At 51.1% G+C, this 25,210-nt stretch overlaps 8 protein-coding genes across 8 annotated transcripts; 3 read left to right on the plus strand and 5 right to left on the minus strand.

Annotated features, from left to right (window-relative positions):
- Positions 1–200: 200 nt before the first annotated feature.
- BDP55DRAFT_559730 (endonuclease/Exonuclease/phosphatase) lies at positions 201–1,774 on the minus strand (the record flags this gene model as incomplete). Its single annotated transcript, XM_060569923.1, has 2 exons — positions 201–1,301; positions 1,577–1,774. 2 exons carry the CDS (start codon positions 1,772–1,774, stop codon positions 201–203), a joined length of 1,299 nt encoding a protein of 432 aa, XP_060425830.1.
- Positions 1,775–10,598: 8,824 nt separating this feature from the next.
- BDP55DRAFT_706594 (uncharacterized protein) lies at positions 10,599–12,197 on the minus strand (the record flags this gene model as incomplete). Its single annotated transcript, XM_060578058.1, has 2 exons — positions 10,599–11,997; positions 12,052–12,197. 2 exons carry the CDS (start codon positions 12,195–12,197, stop codon positions 10,599–10,601), a joined length of 1,545 nt encoding a protein of 514 aa, XP_060425831.1.
- A 1,057-nt stretch (positions 12,198–13,254) lies between these two features.
- Positions 13,255–15,393, plus strand: BDP55DRAFT_706595 (inner membrane transporter yfaV; the record flags this gene model as incomplete). Its single annotated transcript, XM_060578059.1, has 8 exons — positions 13,255–13,364; positions 13,433–13,631; positions 13,711–13,913; positions 13,963–14,069; positions 14,125–14,431; positions 14,511–14,822; positions 14,881–14,952; positions 15,031–15,393. 8 exons carry the CDS (start codon positions 13,255–13,257, stop codon positions 15,185–15,187), a joined length of 1,467 nt encoding a protein of 488 aa, XP_060425832.1. The 3' UTR covers positions 15,188–15,393.
- Positions 15,394–16,139: 746 nt separating this feature from the next.
- BDP55DRAFT_674939 (uncharacterized protein) lies at positions 16,140–16,978 on the plus strand. The gene is made up of 2 exons (XM_060575699.1): positions 16,140–16,529; positions 16,592–16,978. Exons 1-2 carry the CDS (start codon positions 16,371–16,373, stop codon positions 16,814–16,816), a joined length of 384 nt encoding a protein of 127 aa, XP_060425833.1. The 5' UTR covers positions 16,140–16,370; the 3' UTR covers positions 16,817–16,978.
- A 223-nt stretch (positions 16,979–17,201) lies between these two features.
- BDP55DRAFT_674941 (uncharacterized protein) lies at positions 17,202–19,207 on the minus strand. Its single transcript, XM_060575700.1, has 4 exons — positions 18,930–19,207; positions 18,359–18,865; positions 17,857–18,274; positions 17,202–17,790 (listed from the first exon to the last, which is right to left on the minus strand). The coding sequence occupies exons 1-4, from the start codon at positions 18,967–18,969 to the stop codon at positions 17,289–17,291; spliced, it is 1,467 nt and encodes a 488-aa protein (XP_060425834.1). The 5' UTR covers positions 18,970–19,207; the 3' UTR covers positions 17,202–17,288.
- Positions 19,208–20,249: 1,042 nt separating this feature from the next.
- Positions 20,250–20,585, plus strand: BDP55DRAFT_731917 (uncharacterized protein; the record flags this gene model as incomplete). The annotated part of the gene is made up of 1 exon (XM_060579882.1): positions 20,250–20,585. One exon carries the CDS (start codon positions 20,250–20,252, stop codon positions 20,583–20,585), a length of 336 nt encoding a protein of 111 aa, XP_060425835.1.
- Positions 20,586–21,105: 520 nt separating this feature from the next.
- BDP55DRAFT_284225 (uncharacterized protein) lies at positions 21,106–21,719 on the minus strand. The gene is made up of 2 exons (XM_060566501.1): positions 21,276–21,719; positions 21,106–21,194 (listed from the first exon to the last, which is right to left on the minus strand). The coding sequence occupies exon 1, from the start codon at positions 21,626–21,628 to the stop codon at positions 21,335–21,337; it is 294 nt and encodes a 97-aa protein (XP_060425836.1). The 5' UTR covers positions 21,629–21,719; the 3' UTR covers positions 21,106–21,194; positions 21,276–21,334.
- A 1,548-nt stretch (positions 21,720–23,267) lies between these two features.
- BDP55DRAFT_696548 (uncharacterized protein) lies at positions 23,268–24,617 on the minus strand (the record flags this gene model as incomplete). Its single annotated transcript, XM_060577583.1, has 3 exons — positions 23,268–23,466; positions 23,527–23,926; positions 23,987–24,617. 3 exons carry the CDS (start codon positions 24,615–24,617, stop codon positions 23,268–23,270), a joined length of 1,230 nt encoding a protein of 409 aa, XP_060425837.1.
- Positions 24,618–25,210: the final 593 nt, after the last annotated feature.

A 25,210-nucleotide genomic window follows, 5' to 3' on the forward strand; every position in this document is an offset into this window, starting at 1 on the left:
CAGGAATCCGGGACGAATCAAGACAGGACAGAGCAAAGATCGACGGAAGAAAGAAAAAATCATCGTACGGATACACAGAATTCGATATATCAGAGACAACCCGGTGGGATTTAAAGTTAATTATCATCGGTATCTGATTGCCGAGCTCCGCATTAAAAAAAAAAAAAAAAAAAACTAAAGAACGCAAAAGGTCAATTATTTTACTGCGGCGCATAGACAAATGCCAACCTGTCAATCTCATCCCCGTCCCGTCCCAAGTATCCGACAATCTGCCATCCCGAAGGCGCCGTGTGCGTCGCGCAATCCGACGTCGTCGTACCAGCTGAGACCGTTCGGCCCGTGCTGGTCGTCGCCTGGATGTAAAAGTTGCGCGTCTCGTCGCTCTTCTTGCCCCAGCAGAGCTTGGCCGCGGTCCAGTACTCAGTCGCAGCAAGCGTCAGCGTCGCGGCCGTGCCACCGGTACCGCCGTGCGTGAAGACGGTGCCGTCGGTGAGCGTGACGGCGACGGAGTCGAGGCGGCTCGCGCCGTGGAAAGTCAACACCGAGGCCTTGGGCTTGGACTTGCTGGCCAGGGCTGGCAGGTCGGAGAACCAATCGCCGTGGGGCCCGCCGGAGAAGTCGGACTGGCGCAGGGTGGAGGAGAGGGACCAGGTGAAGTTTGCGGTGATGGGGTTGTGATCGGTGAGGATGCTGCCGTTGGCCTGGAGGAACTTGCTGCTCTCGTAGTTGAAGTAGGTGGCCTCGAGGTTGACCACCGCGTTGCCGCGGTAAAAGGCCTTGTCGACCGTCTCGCAGTAGTTTGTGGTGCTGGGGTTGGCGCAGAGGGTCTCGGCGGTGGGCACGACGCCGGCGCGCTCGAGCTGGAGCCAGACGTCGCGCATGCCGTTCTGCGAGGCGAAGACGCCGATTTGGTCCGACGTGCGTGTGTAGCGGGAGTTTGTGTCGCCAAAGACGAGGACGGCGTTGCCGACGGACCAGGTGTCGATGTAGGTGGCCACCTGGTTGAGGTTGCTGTTGCGGGCCGTGAGGTCGTCGGCCTCGGTGCCGGCGTCGGTGTGGAGGTTGTAGACGTCCACGTAGACGCCCTCTGCGACCCGGAGGCGCATGAAGGTGAACCCCTTGGGGGTCAGGCAGTCGGACCCGGAGGCATTGGAGCAGGTTGACCACTTTACGCGCTCGAATTCGATCCAGTCATAGTTGGCGAGGGTGTTGAGACCGGAGCCGAAAGGCACGCCGCCCGAGGTTGCCGTGCGGTAGGGGTGCGTGTCTGTCTCGTAGATGTAGGCGTGGTAGTTGAAGTCCTTGTTTATGGTATGTTAATTAAAGTGCCTTTTTTCTATTTTCTGCCATTTCTTGGAGGTTCATGGCTAATCATAGCAGTAGAGTTCAATCTTGAAACAGTGACATATGGGAAATGCTGGGATCGCGAGTCGTGGATGTCCTTGCATTGACGCAGGGACGGAGCAATATGTGGCTCATGCGCTTCCCCCAGGACCCCAACCCACGCGATCAATAATGAGAAATAGCTTTTCAGCTGTCGGGAATAGATTGCTGCATTGCTCTTTTCAAGACTCACCTCTTGAACGTTGATGATGTCGTAGTTGTACTTGGCAAAGTACGACCCGATCGTTCGCGAGTTGGTCGTCTTGTCGCCGGGCACCTCGTTGTTCTGGAGGATCTCGGGCAGGCCAGCGACGTTCATGGCAAGGATGGTGAGATCGCCGCTCGTCTGGGCCAGGGCGCCGGAGGAGAGGGCGCCTCCGGCAAGGAGCATCTTGAGGCTGGTGGGCTTCATGGTAGCGACTGGATCTTCTGCTCTTTTCGCAACGTGAGAAGTTTGATCGGACGGAGGGAGAGAAGAAAGATCGACGGGTGAGCGAGAGGACAAAGCGGCGCTGGCTGGAGACGAAATCCCATCTACCTGCGAGAGAAACGGCGAGCAGTGATGATATATAAAGCAACCTTTCTGCTTAACCTAAATATAATTAACTACGAACTACCCTCTTGGCAACACGAGGCGAACCAGACATTAACACCCTGGTTAACCTTGACGATGTGGCATGTGCTAAAGAACCAGGGCCATAAGCAAGATTACAACAACTTTACAGTTGAATTTGGGGAAGGTGACAAGCAATAGCCACAACGTGATCTACATTTGACTCGTGATGGGTGGAACATCTCTACGGTGGTTGATGCTCATCTCCCTCGAACCCCTCACTGCCGCGGCACTGGTGCCCGAATCGGTCGTTCTACCCCGTCCTTATCGACGTATCGACGTGACGATGTAACCTCTCCCACCGGTCAATGCTGCACATGTCCGAGCCGTTGGATGCGGAGCGGTCGTAAAAGTCGGACAAAAGGGGGGCCCAGCACCGGACGAAAAGATGGAATATGGTATCCGTCTAATATCGACACGAAATATACACACACGTGCGGTGAAGTAGCATCGCTACACTCAATAATGACACTTCAGTGCCATGGTACGTTTCTATCAATTTATTGAAATTAGGCCTGGCAGACATGCTGACCGTGCATATCATAGAGAGAGGGGGGATGTTATATTCCGAGATCAACATGTCATTCACAAGTATAATTAGACGGTCAGCTGTTTAGATGACACTGATTATCCTGATGGAGCTGAAAACGTACTTGGATAGAATCAGACACCGACCGCTATTATTATGCAGGGGAAAGCTTCTTCAGGGTTCACTTTTGGTATTTGCCGTGCTGCCCGGCAGGCTCAAAAGTTGCACGTGGATCCACGTGGAGAGTCTTGGCTATGAGATTCGTCGACGAGGGGTTCTCCTTGTCGACATTATTCCTTCAAACGACTTGGCCCTCCCCCCCGGAGGCCAGATATTCTCACGACGTTTTATCGTCCCTCGGCGACCCAGCCGGAATCTTGGGGTTCCTCAACGACATATTGCTTATTCGGTTCGGTCACTATCCTCCGACGGCCGAGTCTGCCGAGAGGGAGCTGCAAGTATCCGCAAACAGTGGGAAAACAGGGGCAACTCGGCTCATGCGTTCGGTACCGAGTTTGGATTGGGTCGAACACTGCCAATCTCATATTTTGAGATGAAATGACGTGTCCCTGCGGAGGCGCAAGTTGAACCATCCGAGTTTTACCAGGCGAACCATTGTCATGCCGCTCTTGCAGCGAGCAGCAATAGAAGAAGATATCTCGCTCTCGGTAGGCATCCGTTGGCAAGATTCGGAACGACCTTGCGACGGCTCGGCTTGCGAAAGAGAAGTGCGGCTTGGCGGAGGTGCGGTGGTCGGCCACTCGGTGCCTTTGGGTCATGCCTGGGTTAGACGAGGGAGGATGGTCCGTCCGTCGGTCCTCCCCGCCGGCGACTTTGTTTCGGCGCTGCCATGGGATGGCCGGGTTTCGCAACGGCCGTTGGGCCCCCAACCCTCGAACCCGGTGACGTTTTGCGAGGCGGCGCGCCGAGGTCCGAAGGAGACAGGCGGAGCCTCGACTCTGCTTTCGCAACCGGTAAGTTCCATGGGCCCGAGCTGCTGGGTCGGCGCTGAGTCTCACTGTCACTCTATCTATGGTCCCAACTGAGCCAAGGCGGAACCAAACTAAGATTCCAAACCGACTTGTGGCTTTTCCACACGCCCAGAGACCTGGGCCCTTTTTCTGCCGTCGCCGGTACCGCGGTAATGTGAGTCGCCGTTATCAACTGTTGCATAACCCCGAACTTTCCAATGTTAGAGCAGAATGGGTGTTTAGAGTGTTACCCAAAGCCTGAAGGTGGTTGGGAACCTTGGAATTCCAGTTTGGGAGCGAGGAAAAAAGCCAAAGTGGAGAGAAGAACCCATGGTTGCCATGCTAACTTTGGTGGTGAAAACCGAGAGACTCGCGAGAGGCGTAAGAAACAGCGCCCCGAGAAAAGCATGACGCCCTTTGTTCCTGGATGGGTGTTTGGGACTAAGAAAGTCTGGTGCCACACGGCGTGGCGCCACGGATGGGGTTCCTGACATGATTTTTTGGCTGCTAGCTAGCCTCATTTCCATGGTTCATGGCGAGTGAGCGCAACCGCGACCGCGAGCGCGTTGACGACACTACTTGGTTTCTGTCTGCTACGGATTATTTTGACAAACTTTGGTAGAGGGGTTGCGCCACGGTTCAGGACTTTCATCATGACTTAGCGGAGGTGATTCCCAATGGTTGATGTCCTCTATGTGCAACCGTTCAGACGTCACTCAATTCACGTAGCATCGCCTCGATGATCAGAGGGAGGCAAACCCTCTCCCTGTAAAGCCCTGCAAGGCAAAACTACTTTTTCCAAGGCGGAAGGCAGACAGGACAGCTGAATCTGGGCCTTGGGGCGGATAAGGGAGGGTGAGAGAGGACAGTGTGGGCAGGACTCTGACTCGGTGCTTGTTTGGGAATGTCTGCGCACGGCCCTAGCGGTGATCAGGGACCGCCAGGCGAGCTTTGGTCGGGAGGACTGAGCTCCGGGTCTCAGGATGGTCTTGAGCAACTCTTCATGCGGAGGGGTGATGTGATGGATGGGGGGGCTGACAAGGCAGGCAAGATACGGGTTCCGTGGGCTTGTTGGATGATGGCTGTTTCTGAGTTGTGAAATTTCGCATATTAGTCACAGTATGTCATTATGCTTCGTGATGGGTGCGGTTGTGGTTGTGGAAACGGTAGGTCATAGTGACCGTGTTATTGACACTTTTGGGGTCGAGGTGAGATTTTTTAGCCCTACAAGGCACCACAAGCCGACGGTCTCGTTCGATGAATGAATGAATCAGGTGGTATGTCCGGTATTCCTTTTGGGCGGCTCTCATGGATGGGCCAAATTTGAAATCTTCCCCTCGATTCCGGGGTCGTTGATCGGAATGAGCATCATGGTCGTTGATCTTGGTGATCGGTCATCACCGGGTCATTCAGGATCGCCTAGGGTAAGTCCAAAGGCCTGTTTCGAGGTCCTGTATGTTGCGGCAAAGGAGCGAGAATGAATGCCTTTCAGCTGGCATCGTGATGATATTTGCCGAGAATTCCCAATGCCGTTTGTTTACCAAACCAGTCGTAAGCCAGATTGGCGAGTCCCATGCATGCCTTCGCGATCATATGATGATATCTGGATGTGATATTCCTCACCAAACGGAGAGGGTCTAGACTCGAGTTACCATCCGGCCATTTCTCTGGTGGGGCCCCGTCTTTGACAGCGGCATGCCGGCAAGGGAATCTTGCCCTTCTGTGGATGGACGATGAGGTCTTCCCTCGAATCGCCTGGAGTGGTACAGTGCCAAACGGTACCGTTCCAAGGTGCGAGGTCTGAGTTGGTGAAACGCGCCGGACGCTAGGTATTCGTATACTACGGATACATCACCTGTCCAGGTGATATCAAGCATGATAAGGTTACGGTCGGTCGATTTGTTTTAGACGGTTTCTTTTTCACCCCTGCTATGGGCCCCCGATGAGTCTTGAGGTGGGCGAGGGATAGAGGTAGGCCTGTCCATGTTGAGGTTGCTTGCGTGATATGCGTGAAATCAGCGAAAACTTCGGCACACTCGGACGGGTCTTGACAACGGGTTCCTTGGGAAGCTTGGGTGGGCGTTCTCCAGTGTGCGCTTAGTCTTCTCCCTTCTGCACTGCCATGGAGGCGGCCCAGATGATCAGTCCGGTTACCGGTTGTCAATAAACCCTAAGAGCTTGGATGTGGAGCATTACGCCCGTTCGAACGTATCCCTATAGAATTCGTCATCGCGATGCTTGACAATTGTGGAAATGGAGCTGGGTCCAAGAGCAAGGGAATTGAGAATCCGGAATGAAGGACTTTGAAGCTGCTGGGAACATGGGGACATGTAGGGTGTTGCGCGGGCGTGATAGAGTTGCATATGCAGTGGTAGGGAGGGTGATGCAGATATCGAGGTGCCCTGTGCAGGGGGACCGCTGACAATCGTTCTTGGGGCTCACCCTGTAAAAAGCGATGAGGACATGCTGTTGAGATCGCTGGACGAGATCAAAGCTCCTTGACACCAACGCTGGCTGGAGAAACTTGCGAGGAAAGGACTATCCCCGCGGAATCCACGTTTTCTTCCTTCTTTTTGTCCGATGCGTGGGTTTCTGGGAAGCCATTCATGCGTAACTGGGCACATCATATCTCAACCCGGGATAATCACAGTGCGGTTCTTGCGTCCAGTCTAGAGAAAAGTTGGACGGATGCGTGGTTACGCTCCGGAACACGCCGGTAGTCAACGGTGAGTGCTGCGGTACCTGTTCTTTCGCGAGCGTCTAGAAAACGTGGAGAAAAGGAAAGTGATGGATTCACAAGGTGAACTAAGTTACACGATACCAACCAGACCGAGAACTTAAGAAGAGACGTAGGTCTGTGTGCATCTGAACTCTCGGGAAAAGTCAAGCGAAAAGTTGAGTTGACTTTTTGAATTTCCCCTCTTCGAGAACATTGCTGTTTTGAGATGCTACGAACCGGACGCCCCGAAAACCAGCCGTTAGCCCACCGGAGGCTCTTGGTGGTATTCGGAATGGACTCGGTGTGCCGGAACGGATGTGGCGCTGGGGTCCGGAGCAGGCTCCGGCTTCTCCCACTCGCCGGTTGCGCCGCCCATCTTCCCGATCTTCCAAGACAAAAGAACAACGCCGCAACCCAGTCGACGTACGTAATCGAGATGAAATACAAACAAACGCATTGAAAACATGATGGCCATGTTCATCATATTTGATTGAAGCTTCATTTCTTCTTCCTTGCGTTCGGACCTCCCCTGATTGCCCGCGTCCGATATCACATTCATCCCACCAGACACGTTTCACGAACCCACGCAGCACAGTGGACATCTTGCTCTTTTCCTCCGCCTCTGACAGACTGGCTCCATCTGCACCGTGTCCGTGCGCTCAAGGATCACAAGATTCAACTTGACTTGTGGCACTTCCCGAGGACGAAGACGACCGTCGGCTTGCACCCTGCCTGCCCCTCTCTGCAGACCTGGACTGGAAATCTGGATGCGGACTGAGGATCACAGCGTCATTTCATCACATCAGAGACGGGCCTTGCAATAATCGTTAGTCTCATATTGACCAGGTGTCAAACTGTAAGCGAAGGGCACCTTGGAGTAAGAAAAGCAACCAACTTTCCCCTCTTTCCCGCCTCGTTCCCGGACATTCGCTTGACAATGCGGGGCGGCGGGCAGCACCTGGCATCATCACAAGCAGCTGAAGTGGACGCGCGGGGGTTCCATTTCTGCAAACCCATCCAAGCTCCAGCTGTCAATGCGGGCAACGAGGGCGCGGCGCGTGGTTTCGGTCCATCGAGAAGCAGAAGCGGTGGAGGGATGGATGGCCTGCCGTTTTTCTTGCATCCTTCCCGCACTGACCCTCACTCCAAAATAGGCCAGGACTCAGAATAACACCCTTGTCCCCTGATGGGGCCCTGTCTGGGTCCTGGTCAATAATTTCTTCGTGTTAAGAACTGGCATCGTGGCTGTCAGGGGTTTGTGATGCGTGCCTCCAGAAGGCGGCTGGGGGTGTAGATAGATGGAACTTCGAGGGACCTGGCAGATGGATAAGCAAGAGATAGCCTGGAACGAGGGGATTCAATTAAAAGAAGGTGAGAAACGTGCTTCGGCGTCGAGACCGGATTGACGCGGTTCGAGTGTTGATTGCTGCAGGCCAGGACACGAACCCCCCACTGTGACGCCCACCGGGCCACAGCTGAATATTGAGATCGTCCAGGAACATTCCCTCAAACTCTCGATTACATGGGAGGGATTTTGCTTGTCTTAACCGATACGCCCTAGTCGGCATCTCAGGGTCCTATCAGCTACCGCTGCACACAATCATGAATTGCTGTAACATCATCAGTCGTGATGGTGCCATGTTGGGCTACTCTAGGATGAAGCAATATTTGCTGTCATGCCTTGTCGAATGCCGTTGATATCCCGCATATGGGCCTAATCTCTGCCCTTGAGTAGACGTACAGATATGCGGTGCAACGTTCGGCCAACAGATCGGAACGTGAGGTGGGCAACAATGGTATTGCTGCATAATTGCTAACTAGGATGCGTTATCACTGTACGGGGACAAGACAGTGTTGCCGCAGCTTTACTTTTCGGCATCGCCCGGTCTAAGACCCAAGCCTCTACAGAAACCTAAAGACGATTTTTCTCGCTATTTGCCGAACATCAGACGGAGGAAGAAAAAGGCCTGGCCTTTCTATCCATCGCTTGCCCGCGGATGACACACATGGTAGGGAGACCACATGGCAACTTGATCATCCGAAGGCGAAGGCGGCTCCTGTCCGTTGAGTTGAGGGGAGAAATCTCCACCCCGCGCCGGGCTGCTGTCGCGAGGGGACTGCTCAGCAGGCTTGCGTTTCAGACCTCGCCGGTGACAACCAATTCGGCGACATGTCCACTCTGGGACTTCTCAAGGGTTTCTGTTTATGCAACTACAGAGTTTGTGAGACGGTGAACATGTTCAAGTGATTGTCCGTTGCCGTGTGCGACAGAACAAATCTGGCGGGCGCTTGGAACAGGTGGACGTTTTGTTACGGTTGTCATTCGCGTTTTGGAGGGTATATCATCTGTCCTCTAAACCTGATAAACGTATCATAAATCTCTTGAAATAGTATCGGGGATTGGAATCATGCATGACACCATGATGTAATAACAACTTAGAGACGCTGTTAACAGTGAGAGGTCCTCGGTAGTTAGGATGGCGGCGACCAATGTTCGGAGAGTTTCGGGGTGACAGCGGGTTTCAAGAAATGAGAACGATAACAGCTCAATTAAGTTGCTGGCAATGTGACGTTGAAGGATGGAAGTCAGCCTTAGGCAAACTGTTAATGGATGTTTCGCCACGCTTGCATATAGCCTCTCCACAAGTTCCAGTACATCAATCCGGTTGCTGAGTTCATGTCATATGATGGAATGATCATTGCCACATTCGGCCCGTTGACGATCTTATTAAGGGCTGGGAGAATCGTAGTCGCCAAGTTATTTGGACATGTTGATAAGCGCTTAGAAGAAGTATAATAGCACTGCTAAAGTGCTTTCAATCTTCTTCGCCGTCTGACGCATGTCCGCGTCTCCCAAGATACATGATTATGGTCAATACAATGCAATTCGCCGAAATGATCAAAGTTGCGATGAGATGTTTGCCATTGACATAACCTTCAGGGCTTGGTATCAGTCAAATAGCGTAATTCGTAATTCCAAGGTTTAATGACAAATTTCAAGCACATGTTTTCGTGAATCGTGGAAATGAGACTCTTCGAGTTGATTGCTAGGTAACTAGCCAAGACATCCTTATTGCATTTCGAAACGGCGGGTAATCAATCGCTAAACTAAAGTAGATAGTTTGGTGAAGTCGATTAATTGCCAAGCACTCCAATGGTGGCCTCATGATATTGAATCTAGGTAACTATCTACAGCAGTTGGCTTCTCAATTAGGAAATCCTCTGCAATGTGAAGTATTAAGCCTAACGTAGGAACAACCTAACAAGGAATGCTCAAGGCGCACATTTTCCTATTCCCTAGAGTATCAGGAAGAGATCAAGATGTCGCTGCTTTGGCTTGATACGCATGTTTTTTCTTGTGGCGACGATTTAGGTGGTTTAGCCTACTTTACTTGCTGGCACACGAGTTTCGAGAGGAAATGAAATTCACCACCGGTCTTATATTCCTACTCTGTGGAAGACCACGTATGAAGAAGATCACAAGTCAAGTCCATGATCACGCTAAAGGTAGACCTCATTGGTTATAGACTCGTTCAATCCACATTGTACAGCCCCGGAAACCTGGATAGAGTGATATGCTGGATGTGATCATCTGTTCCGTCCCTATCTCGAGACTGATTTCGACGGTCTGCAGATTTGTATTCAAGGATTTGGCAAGACAAACTTTCCCAAGCTTCACATAACCATTGATACGATTCGAATACAAATTTCAATCTCAATCAAATCCAGAGAAGTCACAGTAGTTGAGCTTCGGCTCATATCAATTTAGTTATGGTGACATGGATTGTTGGAGTCGCTGTATGAAACCATGGCGCGTCTTGGATATGATCAGCTTCGTGGAAGGGTTCGCTGGACAAGGCTTGCGTCTATTTAGGAAGTAGCTAAAAGTAGACATGACTTTTTGCTACTCAGAATCCGTTGTGTCTTGCAGCATGTATCGTGGTGTATCGATGTACATATGTGCAATTCAGCTAGTATCTCTGCCACTGAAACACTTCTTGCTCGACCAAGTCCCCAGTTTAGAGAATATTCCTCTCCCAGGATTGGCTATACCACTTAAGTAGCGCTAGTATGGTCTCAAGGACTTCGCAGTCGTCCGGACCCGTAGCCGTGTACCGCCAGGCCTACACTTCATTCTCGTTTCTTCGGCAAACGACTAACTTGTAACCTCATGCAAAAGAACAAACTATCGATGCCATCTTCAGATTCTCATCCAGTAGCACATTTCCCAGGTCTCTTGACCACAGCCTTGACCATAGCGTTGATCGCAAGGTCTGCGAATTATCCTATACCTGTCTAGAACGTGGCCTGATATCTCGATTTCCTATGTGTACATGTGACAAACCGTTCTGCTTCATTCAAAGGTCGAAAGCTTCTATGCCATCACAACTTTGGACGTAAACTGCCTTCAGGATCTCTTGATTCTAAAGTTGCCCTCGCCTGTGCATTCAATCTCCTCCACATATCCTTTCGACGCTCGTGACCCTGCATAAATCTTTCGAACCAGAACTTGTTGAAGGGTGGCAGCTCTCGGCCCTTGCCATCTTCCGTGGGTGGACCAGCAATTCTTCTCAACTCCTCAAAGTATTCTTCAAAGTCTGGAAATACGAGCGCAAATTTCGGGCCGTCGCCACGCTTTGCGATGCGGTCTGCTTCCCAAGCGAGCTGGGCTTCCGTCGATGGGAGGCGAGAGGATGGGACACGGCCTGCGAGCAGTCGGGCAGCGAGGACAGCCTGGTATTCGAAGATCTTGAACGTAAGACCTGCGTTGACGGCACCAACAAACAAGATTGTGGGATCCGGAGTGTATATTGTATGGAGGTACAGATTTGGGATGCGGTTGTTGCGAGGGGTTGGAACCGAAGTGTTCTTGACTTCGATCGAAGAGCCGGACGATGCAGGCGTCAAGAAAGGAAGTGTCCAGCTGTATCCAGTGCCGAAAATTATGTTGTCCACATTAGGAATGGACGATCCGTCTATGAAATGAACGGTCCGAGAGGCCGGTTCGATATGGGAGATGGAAGTAACCTTGTGGATCAAGGGATGGTTGAAAGCCTCATCACCAAAGTAACCGTTGAAGGTATGTCCCTTCACCACGGCATGAACAGGTGCTTGAGCCACTGAGGTCAGATCGAAAGCGATGTCTCCTGCAGAAACAGAGGCGCCGACCACCACGACCTTCTTGCCCTTAAATGCGGACCGACCTCGGAAATGCTTGCTGTGAATTACGCTCCCGGAACGATCTCTAGCAAATTCAGATAGACCGTCAATGGAAGGGATATAGGGCACACTGTAATGCCCAGATGCAACTATCACAGCATCGAATCTTTCCTCCCACCAGTAATCAGTGTTCTCGCCGTCTTTGCGTAGCGTGAGCTTCCACTCTTCACTGAGACCGCTTGATGCGGGCACCTTTTCAGCTCGTTCAACAGTAGTGTTGTAGCTAACAAAATCGCCGTAGCCCCTTCGATCGACCAAAGAGCGGACATAGTCCTGTACCAATGACCAGTGGCGAAAGGGCGTGTTCTCTCCGTGGATTGATCTGGAGTGTTCGGACTGCTGAGTCGGAAACGGCTCTTGAGTGTATTGCATAGGGACGAAGTCCACGTTCGTCTCGAGGTAGGGGTAGACAGTAGATTCAGAGTACCGCGGCGAGGGCGACTTGGGCAGTTGAGCGGGGATATTGGAGGGAATCGTTGGCAGTTGAGGGTCTGCCGTTCGGGAGGAGAGAAGATCGAGCTCGTTTGGTTGAATAATTGGTGGTGGTTTGTCTTCACCGAGCCTGTGGATATTGTGAATACGGGTAACGGCTCAGTGTGATGGACTCTTAGCTCACCAACATCCTCCCGGAGCCTCACGACGCTCAAAAACGCGGATGATGTCAAACGCCTGCTCTTTAGCAAGAGCATCAATCGTGATGGCACCGGAAGGGCCAAGACCGATAACTGCTATGCGCTTGGCAGGCTTCGCTTGTTCCGTCATCTTTACAAACTTACAACGGCGGGGTTGGGTCGTTATGTGACTGGCAAGAAGTTTTCCCACGAAGACACTCGATTAATATATTCTCGCCGTCTTATGAGTGAGGACCGAGTGGTGAGCCGATCGCCGGAGGGATTTGCCTTGAAGTGATGCCCCACACAAACCTGCTCATCGGGATCGAGCTCGTCAAACTTGGACTAGGTCGAAGGCATAGAACCCCTACGCCGTCGGTCACCGCTCCCTCTCTGTATTTCTGCCAAGATTAGGTAACTACACAACGGGGTATGGGTTCATCAAGGCAACTCCCATTGCTTTTCTCCCATTTCTGCACTTTACCTATGTAAAGGTGGGCACTTTTCGATGGTTGATATAGGCGCTCTTTACCCATGCGGATGGAAGCGGCGTTGAGCAATCAAACAATGCAGCAAACAAGCAGACAAACAAACCAAGGACGAAGAGGCAGTTTCAGCTTGACAGTACTTTGCGAATTCAATGAGCCTTTGGAAAAGCCCCATCTCAGGTCAAAATGTACATGCCCGCTATCTAGTATCTATCTTCCACCGCCTAGAGATTCAAAGCCCGATAACAGTGAGTAAAATAGCTCGGGGTTTGTCTTGGCGCGATGGTGAAAGATTGCGTGCTCAGTAGGATGGCAGTGATAGCCACTAAACCACAGACCAAAAGTGGGGAAGCTTCAACAACATCTAGCCATCAATCGGGGTGTCTAACCGGATCGAACTGACTTTGCCGGCATGGCATGCCCTCGGTCTGCGGCTTGGGGGCGATTGCGTGCTGTTCCCAAGACTGTGGCACCGAGCTGGGCCTCTAAAAGCAAGGATATGTTGGAGTTGCATCCTCACACGAACTATCAATATGCCCGGGGTTTCGTGAAGCTAAAGATGGCGTGAAAGGTAGTCTCTGAGTCCCAAATGCCGGAATGAGACATGGAGGTACGATGAGAACGACCTGCATTTGAAAACATGACCAGAACCCTTTCGCCGGGAAAAAGAAATACCAGTTTCAGATCTCAGTCATCTCCTCACTTTGAGCACACAACGATATGAGTGAGTCGAAGCAGGAAAGCCTACAGTCTATCGACTTGCCAGGGCAGGTGTCAGCAGTCACCGAGCAAGACTGGACGCAGTATGAGGAGGCACGAGCTCGTCGGAAGTAAGTCGATACATGGAAGGAAAGGTCAATCAGGCAGGTAATGGATTCGCTGACATTTTATCTGGCAGAATCGATAGCTCAGTGCTTCCACTATTGTACTTGGGTCTGCTCGTCTTTCAACTTGACCGCATGAATCTCGCAAGTGCCCTCACTGGCGGCTTTGCGAAAGATATCGGGGTAAACCAGGACACCATCAATCTCGGAAATCAGCTCATGTTTCTTGGAATCGTCATCCTGGAGATTCCCTCGAACATGCTCTTGCAAAAGGTGGGTGTGGTCTCCGCTTGTACATGCAGGATCACTGTACCCCTTCGAAGGCCAATGGTGCTGACCGATGTACGATAAGATTGGACCGCGCAAATACATCTCCAGCCAGGTTATTCTGTTCGGCTTCGTCGCGACTACACAAATATTTCTGGTTGATCGCAAAGGTTTCTTGGCTTCACGTATGATGCTTGGCCTTGCGGAGGCAGGCTACATTCCAGGGGCTTGCTATACTCTTTCTACATGGTACACGAAGAAGGAACTAGCCAAGCGCATCGCAATTTTGTTGGTACAGACTGATTGATTGTGTTGTACTTTTTCTAACCCTTCGCAGCTTCTTCGGGATGTTCAGTGGGAACGCCTTGAGTCCCATATTAGCATCGGGTATCCTGAAGCTAGAAGGCGAGCGTGGCCTTCGTGGATGGCAGTGGCTTTTCCTGAGTACTTCAACAACCCCTGCCCCCGATTTCTTGATGGCATACTAACTCTGAACAAGTTGAGGGCATATTCACTATTTTCGTGGGACTTTCGCTCCTGTTCCTCTTGCCCGGTTCCCCAGACACGCCAGACCCGCTGTTAAGCCCAGGCCTCGTCCGATTCAAAGGCTCAGAGAAGAGTATCATACAAAAGCGCCTAGAGATGGATGACAAAGAGAAGCGAGGAGGTGCGCAAGGAATGATAATTTCTCCAAAGCTCGTATTGAACACTGTTCTGCACTGGAAGCGATGGCCACATTTCCTAAGCAGTTTTGCTGTCTTCTCTACCTGGAGCCCTCTGACCACTTACACACCTACCATCATTATGTAAGTCTCGAAAAATCACTTTAATGGGATCTGGAAGATCATGGTCTTGAACAGTCCATAACTTACATGATTGAATCAGGAATCTCGGCTTCAACCGCATCCAAGCCAATGCCCTTGCCGCGGTGGGCGCATCACTCGCTCTAGTTGTCGTCTTCATTTTTGCCTACATCAGCGACAGGACCAACAAGCGTGGATTCTCTGTGATTGTGGCCCAGTTTTGTTATCTACTTGTCTTGGTCGTTGCGCGTACGGCACACCCTCATGTCGGCAAGTGGTCCCGCTGGGGGCTCTGGACAGCTGTAAACAGCTTCGCGGTTGGCTATCACCCTGTCAACAACTCATGGGTGCAACTCAACTGTAAGGAGCCAGGCGAAAGAAGCATCAGTATCGCGTAGGTTGCGTTTCAGTCTAGAACAAGAGTTGCTTTCGGATGTGCTGACGTTGAATAGGATGTGGGTGATGCTCTCTATCAGTGGATTGATGGTGGGTACGCAGTATTATCGTGGGAATGATGCCCCATTGTGAGTAGCTCAAGCTCTTAACACTACGAGGTGATCGGCTGTTTTCTTAATAAATCTATCGCTAACCTAAGTATGTAGTTACCAAACGGGACTGAGGACACAGATAATCATGGTCTCAGTGGGAATAGCATTTGCGATTCTTCAGGTTGTAATCTACACAGTTCACAACAAAAGGGTGGCTCAAGGAAAGCACAAGCCCCGTGATGGTGAAGCGCCGCGGATCTATGTGACGTAAGTAGCTACTAGATTGAAAGCGATCTATCGCAAAAAAGGATCCAAAGAGCTGGAAGGTAAAGCTGGTTCAAATTCGCATAGAGACCTTCAAACTGGCAAGCAAAGAAGAATGCAGATAAGGGATGTGGACTCACACTCCTTTTACGTTTCTCTTTCTTTTGAATCTGAAGATGTAAATGTTTGGAGTATCTAATACCATCAAAGAAGCGTCTGCGAGCTGTATTTAAACCTCAGCACTCGATATTTCCTCTTCCTCTAATGTCTTGCCGTATGATACTATACCCTCTCAGGTTCCTCCGGTGTTTGCTTGTCCGTTGGGTTTCCCAAGGATGTGGAACCGCCAGGCCGAACCTTTTCCCCGATCTCGAGGTTTTCGATCAGATATGGAAGCATGAGCAATTCGGCAAGGGTACGCTTGCACCCCTCACTAAGATCGGCCACTTTGCTGAGTACGTCGATGTCTATGGTAAACCAGTCGGCAGTCTCCATTTCGTCGGCACGGAGTACTCGACTGAGTAGAAAGGCTACATGGAAGATGCGTTATGATCCGGAGAACAAGGAGCTAACGAGGCTGTTAAGGCCCTCAACGCTCAACTCGGGCAAATTTTTGAACCAGCTGGCTTGAAACATAGAGTTCATGCCCCGGAAACCCTATATGTGGTTGAGTCCTAATCACATGCAAACATATATGCCCCTAGAGCTATAGCTGAAAGTTAATGGAGTCAAATGTGAATCTAGTTATTGATTGATACGCATACAATGCAGTCAGACAACTGTCACCCATCAGTGCTTTGCAAGATGGCCTCATAACAGTTTTCGGGCCTAGGCAATCTGTTAGTCAGTAGCGGCGCAGCCTAGGCTGCAACATGCTTCAAGCTGACCACCGAGATCTTCTCGGCATCCCACCAACGAGACCGAGCTACCGTGCCCAGTTCATTAGAATGACCTGAGCCCAAACACAATCCTTGTTGAGCGTAGTACCAAAGTAGAGCGATGACTGGTCTCTGCCTAGCACTGCCGCAAATGTATAAATGAGATGCATCTCAGTGTATCCCGGTATTGTCCGTTGACTTGACAATAGAAAATGTATTTAACAAAACTATTCTCTCTCCCTATTGTGCTTCGGAGGCCAGTCATTTCCATCACCCAATTCCAAACCCGCTTTCATAGTCCACTTTGGGTGCATGCAGTATACCCTCTTCAAAAAGGAAAGGTTGATCATGGGTTCCCAGGATTCGAAGGTCAACTTACAAAGCCTTCCAACACAATCTGACGATGGCCTGCCATCGTTTCTGGACCAAGCTGGGTTTAGAAAGTCGCTTAGCCTTGTCCAAGAAGTTCGAGTTAGTTATGCTCCTTTCATCCGCTGGCGAACGGCTCAATACTAACTGTTCTTACCTGCCAGGAGCGGTTTGAGAGTAGCGAGCCGGCAAAATATTCGACTTTTCTGGAAGTAATGAACGAGGCAAATGTGACGCCCATGGAATCACAAGAAGAGTGGCAAGCTATGAGGGCTGAGAAACAGGCTGAGGCTCGCCTAAAGCTGGAGGAGCTGTTCAAAGGCCAGGAGGACTTACTGGAAAAGCTGGACGCATTTCTTCCAGCACCAAGCACGCAAGCGGGGAACTAGAAACCTATGGCTAGGAGATGATGAGAAGGAGCTGAAGATAGCCTGTGAAAGGATATTCTTTGATAGTGATGGTTGGTTTGAGAGTCAAGAGTAATCCCTTGGTCGAATCCAATAGAGCTACTGAACGTCCCCACTTGAGCTTTGAAAACGGTGCGCCAAGGGACTCACCTGTGACCTGCAGCAGCCAAGCCCCGGATTTGCCCAAGTAAGAATAATTTAGTATGGTTATGAGATCTATTTCTTGTGTTGTTGGGACTGATTGCAGATACGAAGCGGCACAGCCATTCAACATGACTCGAGATGGGTTCATCGCCTGCAGGTGTGGCCGCGATCAAACGGAGTGAAATGTCCCCGAAGTGGTACCAGCATTTGGTAAATTTCGTGAGTGTTCGACGCGTGGATATGTATTGAACGAAGCTGCTTGCCTTCAAGACAGAAAGGCCTATATATTGGTAGTAATTCCGGCTACATTCTACATGACAAAAACCCGAAGTTTCGGGATAAGTGCAGGCCAAGTAAGCCGGTGTGTATCCTGCGACCGGATTCTTCTCAGAAAATCCAAAGCTTTGGGGATATTCAAGAAATTGTTGCGATGATACTGCCTGAGTAGGAAATTTTCAAAGAATAGGCGCTGCTCAGAGGTATGGCACTCAAGCGCAGCAATGAACGTAGGCCAGATAAGTATGTGTTCGCCTAGTGCGCCTTCTGGGAATGCCTCCAAGCTCCTTTGAAAGGTCTCGGTGGCATCGACAGATGAGGGCGATGGGGTGTTGTCATCAACGTTAGTCAACGCTCTGCGGAGGTACATGTTAAAGGCCTGCTGGCGAATGTCGGCGATGAGGTCAAACGTTGGGCAATGGCCGGGATATAAGCTGTAGTAGTAGTAAAGACAGTCAAAACTCTTCTGGGCGTGGTATGATAACGCCTTCATCCCGGCATCTTGGCTGACCAAGGGTGCAGCGTAGGCCCGCATCCTAGTGAGTCTGGGTAAGACGCAGTTTTCAAGCCCCCAGCAGAACGAACCAAAGGGGATAACTTACTTGCGAATCTGTCTCAAGAGAAAACCTCCCATCTCTCCTCCGTCAGCCAGAGTCTCTTCACCACCAATAGCTTGGATAGATGCCTCCAGCATCTGGAAGACTATGGGGAAATCCGGCATGCCGTTGACCATGACAGAAACCAGAAGGACAACAATGGCAAGGACCACATGTTGTCGGGTCTCGTCGCTCCAATCTGTCAGGTCCTTCCGATACAAGAGTTGGCCGATTGCCAAAGCATAAAGCCTGTCTGGATTAAGATGCGGTAGCAAAATGGCTCTACCAGAGAGATGAAATGCTGACACGGCAAGGACAGCGTCCATCACCATTTCGTTGGACCAAGCAACCGGTAGGATCAAGTGTCGCCAGCCGTTGTAGATGTCATCAACTACAACCATCTCTGGTGCGATGGCGTCTGAAACTGAATGGCACTATTAGTGTACTTTCGACAACTTGCGAAACAAAATCGAGGAAAATGCCGAGGACAGTGATTCTGGAAGCTTACAATGTGTCAGCAGGAACTCTTTCCACGGTTCCAGGATGCTGAGATTTACAGGCGAGAATGGCTGCATGGAAGTTTTGTCGAAAGACACATAGACATCGTCGATGATGCATGTATCAAGTGATACCCCATTTGCTTCCTCGTTGCTTGAGCCACTGATAACACGATCTGATTCTGTACCCGAACCTTCACCCTGACTGGGTCCCTTGACTTCATATCTTTGGAAACAAGCTGAGCTGTTCCAGTACTCATCGTCCCAGGCTGATGCCCGAAACGTTTCTAGGACCTTTGACGAGGTTCTCAGAGTTCCATACGCCGATGCCTGGGCAAGAGCGTCCTTCAGCAGCGCGCTTCGACCTTTAGAAGTGGACTTCCGCGGCGACGAAAAGCCATCAAGGAACTTGTACCTCAGATGGAAGCCGCTGCAAACGATTCCGCGGTTATTACACTTTGCGCAACTAGGACGTGTGCCATCGCAGTCGATACGACGTTGTGAACACTCGTAACAGCCTGCCCACCATTTAGCCGACCCCCCAATTCTCGAAACCTAGCACAAAGGTAGAGCAGCACATACCTTTGACTTTGGGTACGTAATGACGCTTCTTTCGAGCCATGAATGCTGTCAAGCATCAAGCCGCTCCCTCATCGCGGATATATCGCTTTGTTGTGGCCAGGATTAGAAGCATTCTCAGGCCGAAGTGCGGGGAGTTTGTCTCTCCACGATGAGCCTCAAGGCCCCCAACTTCATTCCCACTTGCAACCTATCAGTTGAAAGGATCGGGTCACCTTATCGCGCTTTCCCCGCAATGGTGTTGACCGCGGTTGCCGCTCCGAAGATCGGCATGCTTCAAGCGACCGCATTGCAGTAGTGTCTGGTCATTCTCCGCTTTCTGAAGACGTCCAGAAGGAGTAATTGAGATGAGAGCACACATTGTTCGGACTGACTCCCTCTCGAGATCAGCCGAATTCGCAATCCTCTAGGGGATATATCCTCTCCTGGCATTTGGGACGAAATATGGTCTAATTTGGCCTATCACAAACAGTTTTGATGATGCACCACGATGGCACAAAGCTTTGGGAATGAAATAGATCAGTAGCTCTTTTTCGTGCCCCGCGTTGACATTGATGTGCCTGATGAGCTCGTCGAATAGTCAAGTCTTGCAACTGTAATACCTTCATCGTAGAATTGAGCGATTTGAGAGCTTCGTTAAGCGGAAAAAGTTCATGTCCTGCATCAACTTGTTGGTGTTCACCTTGCCATCCACCAGGATGGCCCTCGGTGTCGCCAGCCCGGAATTGAGCCCCTGAAAATCACCCCCAGCGTCTTACCCGATTAACATATTCAAGGTAATAAGTCGATATACTTTCTACTAAGTAAAGTAGATAAGTCAAGGGACATAGACTCAATTTAAGTATCAGGAAAGCACAGACTTCTCATAGATGCAACTCATTCGCAGCATCCCAAGCTAAGCTTTCCTAGCAAGGATCTCCAACCGGTCCCTGGCCTGCGCTCCCTCGTATGCAATTAATTATCCTTTCTGTTCCTTGCCAAGACCATCTCTCCATGCCGTTCAGAGTTCAACAAGGCTGAGCTGGAAATCACACGGAAACATCCATAAAGCCTCTTAGATTGATCAATAGAACCTGAGTTCCCGCCTGCATCCTTTTAGAAAAGCTTACACGGCCATTACAATACGAACCTGTCGCTGGAACGCGAGTAGCGAATTGCAAAGACCGAGATCTGCGGATATAAAGCCTTTAACACTGTCGGTCACCAAGAACGGCTTGGACTAATACCTGTGCACACCTACACGATCCTTACCATCAAAAACTTTTTTTCTCGCGAGTCACAAGCACCAGCATCCCATACATCATCCCCACAACAATCATCAAAATGCTCCCCTCCATAACCCCCCTCCTCCTCCTCGCCGCCGCAGGAACCTCCCAGGCAATCAACATCTGCTGCTCCTCCTTCGCAGGCAACACCTGCACAAAAGACCAGTACAACAAGCACCGCCAAAACGTCATCCTGAACCAAATCATCAACGTCGACGGCCAGAACTGCGTCCGCAAAGGCGCCGGCCCCGGCGCCTGGACCAGCAAGAAGGACTGGTCCGAGTGGTACGATTGCCAGCAGTGGACCGGTCCTGAGCAGCACCAGATTGAGGTCGGAGAGTGTACTCTCTTTTGCGTGATGCCTAGTGGTCTTCTGAACAGGCCTTGTATTTAAGCTTTGCTCTTGTTCGAGGTACCTTGTTAGACAATAGATCATGCTGAAGATTTTGAAAAGACGAGGTGTTATTGATCTCCCAGTTCCTTTCGTATCTCGGAAAATGCAGAATAACTGTGTGAAAGATATATCACAACTTCGCAAGTACCTGTTCCTACTTTGAGCAGAGGTTTAGTTCACAACGACATGATGGCACAAGATTACACTAGCTGCTGGAGAAAGAACTATCGAGATGATGTTCGTTCAATCGCTGGTCGTATCAGGAGTGTTCACATTTGATTTGCGAATAATCATATCACCGGAAGCACGATGGTCTGTACAGGAGGCTTGAGAGTTCCAGCAAGTGTGACTCCAATCTAAGGTGGCCGAGCTTCCTCGGAACTCAGGAGACCAATCTGTCTTTTTGGCTTGCTGGTGGGGCGCCTGAACGCTGTATTACACACCTTGTTCTTGGAACTCATAATCCATGTCATCGCTGTTCGTGTAGACTAGTCTCAAATTCATTGCCCTGGAAGTTCTGCGCTGCCATAACTCGTTGTTCCTTTCCATCGTTTTGCGTTTTAATTTGTAATACTCCACAGACGGGATGAAGTGTAATATTGTCATGACCTGGTTCTGAATTCGTAAGCCCTCGGGAAATCATGATGGCGTTGGGGAGGGGCTATCTTTGTGCGTGGGGATTGGGCTTACACCGCTCACTGAGTTAACAACTTCCCACGCCTGATGATCTACGGTCCGCCTGACCGCAATCATTCCGCAACATCAGGAGGCTGCGCATCATTCATGCATTTGCATTGGCCGGCATGAATCTTAAAGAGAATCCGATGAAGAGGACAAACCGAGATTACAGAAGCCACCAATGTAAAGCAATGCGAGGCGGCCAGCCAAGAGTCATTCCTTTGAGCGTGGCGTCTAAAGCTACAGAGGCAAACCACGACCACAGCGAAGTTGATACCGCTGGTTAAGAAGAAATTCACCCGGGATGGGCACGAGATGCTATGCTTGTTGAAGGTCCCATTGCGCTGTCCAAGTAGGTTATACATTGTGAATGCGGTGATGCATCCGCCGAGAAAAGCGCCGAATGTTCCAACAAAAAGGAACTCGATGCTGTCGGCGTTGTTGCTGGTATAGTTGTAGTGGATCAAAATGATATCGCACGTGAATAGAATAAGCGACGTAAGAAACCAGGCAGAGCCAAGGACGTATGTAAGCATCTTGTGTTGCTTGACGCTCATTTCCTCTGCTGTCGCGACTGCGCCGCGTGCTACAGGTGCGCCTGATGCTGCACGTACGCCTGGGTTTTCTGGATCCATGTCGTGGAGTTCGTATGGAGGAGGGGGTGAACGACTGTGAATAGACATGATGAAGATGTCGTGATGTGTCCAGACCTGAGTGGGAAGAACGAATTGGTGCAGAAGCAGGTACTCAGCGGGCGGGGAGTTGACCGGATGCAACGAGGTCCTCGGCTTGACGATGTCTTGTGGTGTTTGTGTACAATATTCGAAGTAGTGTTGGTCCAAAAAAGCAAAGATGGTGTGTTCGTGGTGTTGATTGTGATCGGGAAGAAGTGGTGGCTGGAGATGGGAGCTGAGGCCAGTGTGATTTGTCTATGCTAAGGTAGTGTAGAAGGGGAAGTATTGCAAGGCTTCTTCCTGTTTATGGCAAGAAATGCCATCTGCTGATTCCTCCTCCTCGGGACATATCACGAGCTAACATCTACCGGGAAAGCAGAGAGCTGTCTTCTGCTAGTCTGTGCAAGGCAGTCCTCGTTCGCGAGAAGGTAAAGCAGGTCAACGCCTGTGTCCAACGGCCCTTCCACTAGAGTTACAATTATAACTCTATGCCTGCCTTACTGTCATCTTCAGCCAGTGTTCTTTGAGCTGTCAAGTCTACATCTATTGCTCTGCCTCCGGTTACGAAATGTTGGTCGACCACAGCTGAAGGAACGTTGTTCTTCTCAATCACTCTGAGCAAGTCGGCCGTCTTCAGTGAGTGGGATAGATCACGACAGACTGTCGTTCTCCGCAGGACTTTCCAAATATCAGACGCATCGCAACACCTCGCCAGGATTTGAAGGCAGGTGATGAGGGGTGGGAGATGATTTTGAACGACACATCCCCTCAAAGAAAATATGGTCCTGGCCAGATCCGTACTGTGCGTGCGCCGAGCGGGCTGATAACCTTACCTCGATCATGCAGGCTGTCTGGAAAGAGCAAGTACCCAGTCAGGAAATGGGTATGGATCCTGTACGCACTTGGGCTTTCCCATCAGGCTGCAGGTTTTTGAGTTGCAAGGAAGGGGAGCTGCACCATGGACGCGGAAGGCACAGGTGTACTGTCGTTTCGGAACATGCCCGACCAGTGACGGGCTGGATACAGCAAGGTGCGAAGCTGCTGAGGAAATTAGGAGATGGGAGAAGTTGATTAGGGTTAAAGGAGGCGGTACTAAAAAAGAAGCGGCACCGTCAAGAAGGAAGGAAGGTTGTGTTAAAATGTTGGATTAGGTTCGCTACATATCCTCTCGGAGTCCCAATTCGTGACGGTCATGTTCAAATAATGCGGAAAAGGCAATGTTTCCCAGCGCCAGAAACTCCAATCCTTGTCATGTCTTATCTTGTGTTGTCGTGTTTTCAAACGATCCAATCTGTCCCCTGTTCCGAAATACCTTAGTCGCTTCCCCTGTTCAGGCCTGTGCTACGGTGTCGCGAACAATCTTGTTGCAGTCGACGGGGTTCTCAAAGACGAACCAATCGTCACGAGGAATGTTCTTGAACGCCTTCTCGAAGCGCTCCGGCTCGTTCTTGGCGGAGATGCCGATGGCAGCAATGTCAGTGACCTTGCGGATCAGGATGAGCTTGATCCAGCCCTTGAATTCGCGGTAGCTGTTGCTGCTGGTCAGTTCATGTATGAAAACGCTCGAGGAAAGGAATGGAGATACTCACATGTCGCCATAAGCCTCGGGGTCGGACTGTGTAGAGTCGCCAATGAGGATGAACTTCCTCTTGGGAAGCCAGTCGTGTACCTTCTTCATGCGTTCTACCTTGTATTGCTCCGTGGCCATTGTCAGCGCTGACAGCAGGCCTGCAACCGTCTTCCAGCTTGAGTCGCGGAGGATGATGGACCCAGGCGGGTAGTACTTGTCACGAAACTCTCTCAAGAACGGGTACAGGTTGTATGGGGAAGCCGATAGGTAGAACCACGGTGATTCCTGCGGCAGGAGTGCGGAAATGTTCCGGTACAGCTCCGGCATGCCCTCGATTGGTCTCGGTTCGTTGACAAAGGTCTCGCGGAGGATGCCGATAGGGTCGCTCGTTTGCGTCAACTTGATCGTGTCGTCGATGTCTGTGAGACACCATGTTAGTGAACCGTCGCGGAATGGTTTTGGTTTTAGGGGTACCGCGCCTGAAATGATTGCCCACCCCTCTGGAGCAGCGAAGAAAGTCTTCATCTCCAACAAGCCTGTCGCACCACGCGGCACCGCTGCGCTCGACGTGACCGTCGACCCAGTCGGTTGCTCGTGAATCTTGAGTGTGTCCGTGGTAATGCCATTCGACCCCGAGGGACCCAGCTTGAGCTCCTTCTTCTGATGCACGATGCGGAGGTGCCGCGCCGGCTGCACGTCCCAAAGGAACGGCATGATCCGTTCCTCAATGGTCTTACGCTCTTCTGCATCGTCCGAAAGCCCAAGCTTCTCAGCAACGCCCTGCACGATATCGACCACCTTGCATTTCGGCTCCTTTTCGAAAATCGCGGCGACGAACTCGGCCTGCCAGCTGCCTAGACGGGAGGGCTTGTATGCTGTGTTATCCAGGAGCCAGACGATGTCGTCGTCGGTCACGGGCCTGCCCCAGGGGTTGTAGCTACCGAGATGCGACAAGATGCCGCTGGCGCTCGCGAAGGCCGCCTGCAAGGTCGGCACTGTTGGGTTGGGGAGCTGTGCCTCGATCTCGTCGAAGCGACGTTCTTTGCGGGTCTGTTTCTGCATCTCGTCTGCGAATGCCGCGGGGCTCTTGCTGTCGTCTTTGGCCGCCATGGTTTCGATGTTCGGCGCTGCTTACAAGTCTTTATAGGGATGTCGCTCTGTGTGCGTCCTTCGCCTTTTTGACAATGAATCAACGGTCACTTGGTCGGCGAGGTAAGCAATGTGACTCGAAAAGGATACTCCTGGTGCCTTGGCGGCGAAGTGGTTGGTAGGCTGATGATTCAAGGCTGAAAGGCAGATGTGTCTCGAGGGGAGCTGTTCCTAGTTGACGGGAAACGGTGGAGGAGGGTGGGAGATGCGGCACCTTAGGTAGGCGACCTAGAGCAGATGAATGGACGTAGACAGTACGGGGTAATAGGCGTATGTCTCAGCTGGACGAAGAATTGCTGGGAATATGACCTTTCAGCTACGACAGCCACGAGCCGTCGGTGTCGGAGAGAGGGGGGCAAGGCGAACCGATGCATTATGTCAGAGCTAGAGGCGCTGGCTGCATCGTCTGTGTGGGAGGTGTCCGTGACATGGTTTAGGGCGAGCTGTGACAGGTCGGTCCATCAGATGGCCACTGGCAAACTACCCTAGTCGGTCGCAACGAAGGCTTGGCTTAATATGCGCTTTCGAGACCCTTGTGACCGCCAACCGTAAAT

This window comes from Colletotrichum godetiae (genome assembly GCF_030913485.1).
Source record: "Colletotrichum godetiae strain CBS 193.32 chromosome Unknown BDP55scaffold_43, whole genome shotgun sequence".
Taxonomy (NCBI): Eukaryota; Fungi; Ascomycota; class Sordariomycetes; order Glomerellales; family Glomerellaceae; genus Colletotrichum; species Colletotrichum godetiae.

Coding starts and splice junctions, on each gene's coding strand:
- BDP55DRAFT_284225 (XM_060566501.1), bottom strand. CDS start 21,628: ATGTATAACCTACTTGGACAGCGCAATGGGACCTTCAACAAGCATAGC.
- BDP55DRAFT_674939 (XM_060575699.1), top strand. CDS start 16,371: ATGCAGTATACCCTCTTCAAAAAGGAAAGGTTGATCATGGGTTCCCAG. Junction 16,530..16,591: donor GCCTTGTCCAAGAAGTTCGA/GTTAGTTATGCT, acceptor CTTACCTGCCAG/GAGCGGTTTGAGAGTAGCGA.
- BDP55DRAFT_674941 (XM_060575700.1), bottom strand. CDS start 18,969: ATGGCTCGAAAGAAGCGTCATTACGTACCCAAAGTCAAAG. Junction 18,866..18,929: donor TTACGTACCCAAAGTCAAAG/GTATGTGCTGCT, acceptor AATGGTGGGCAG/GCTGTTACGAGTGTTCACAA. Junction 17,791..17,856: donor CTCTTGAGACAGATTCGCAA/GTAAGTTATCCC, acceptor CAGACTCACTAG/GATGCGGGCCTACGCTGCAC.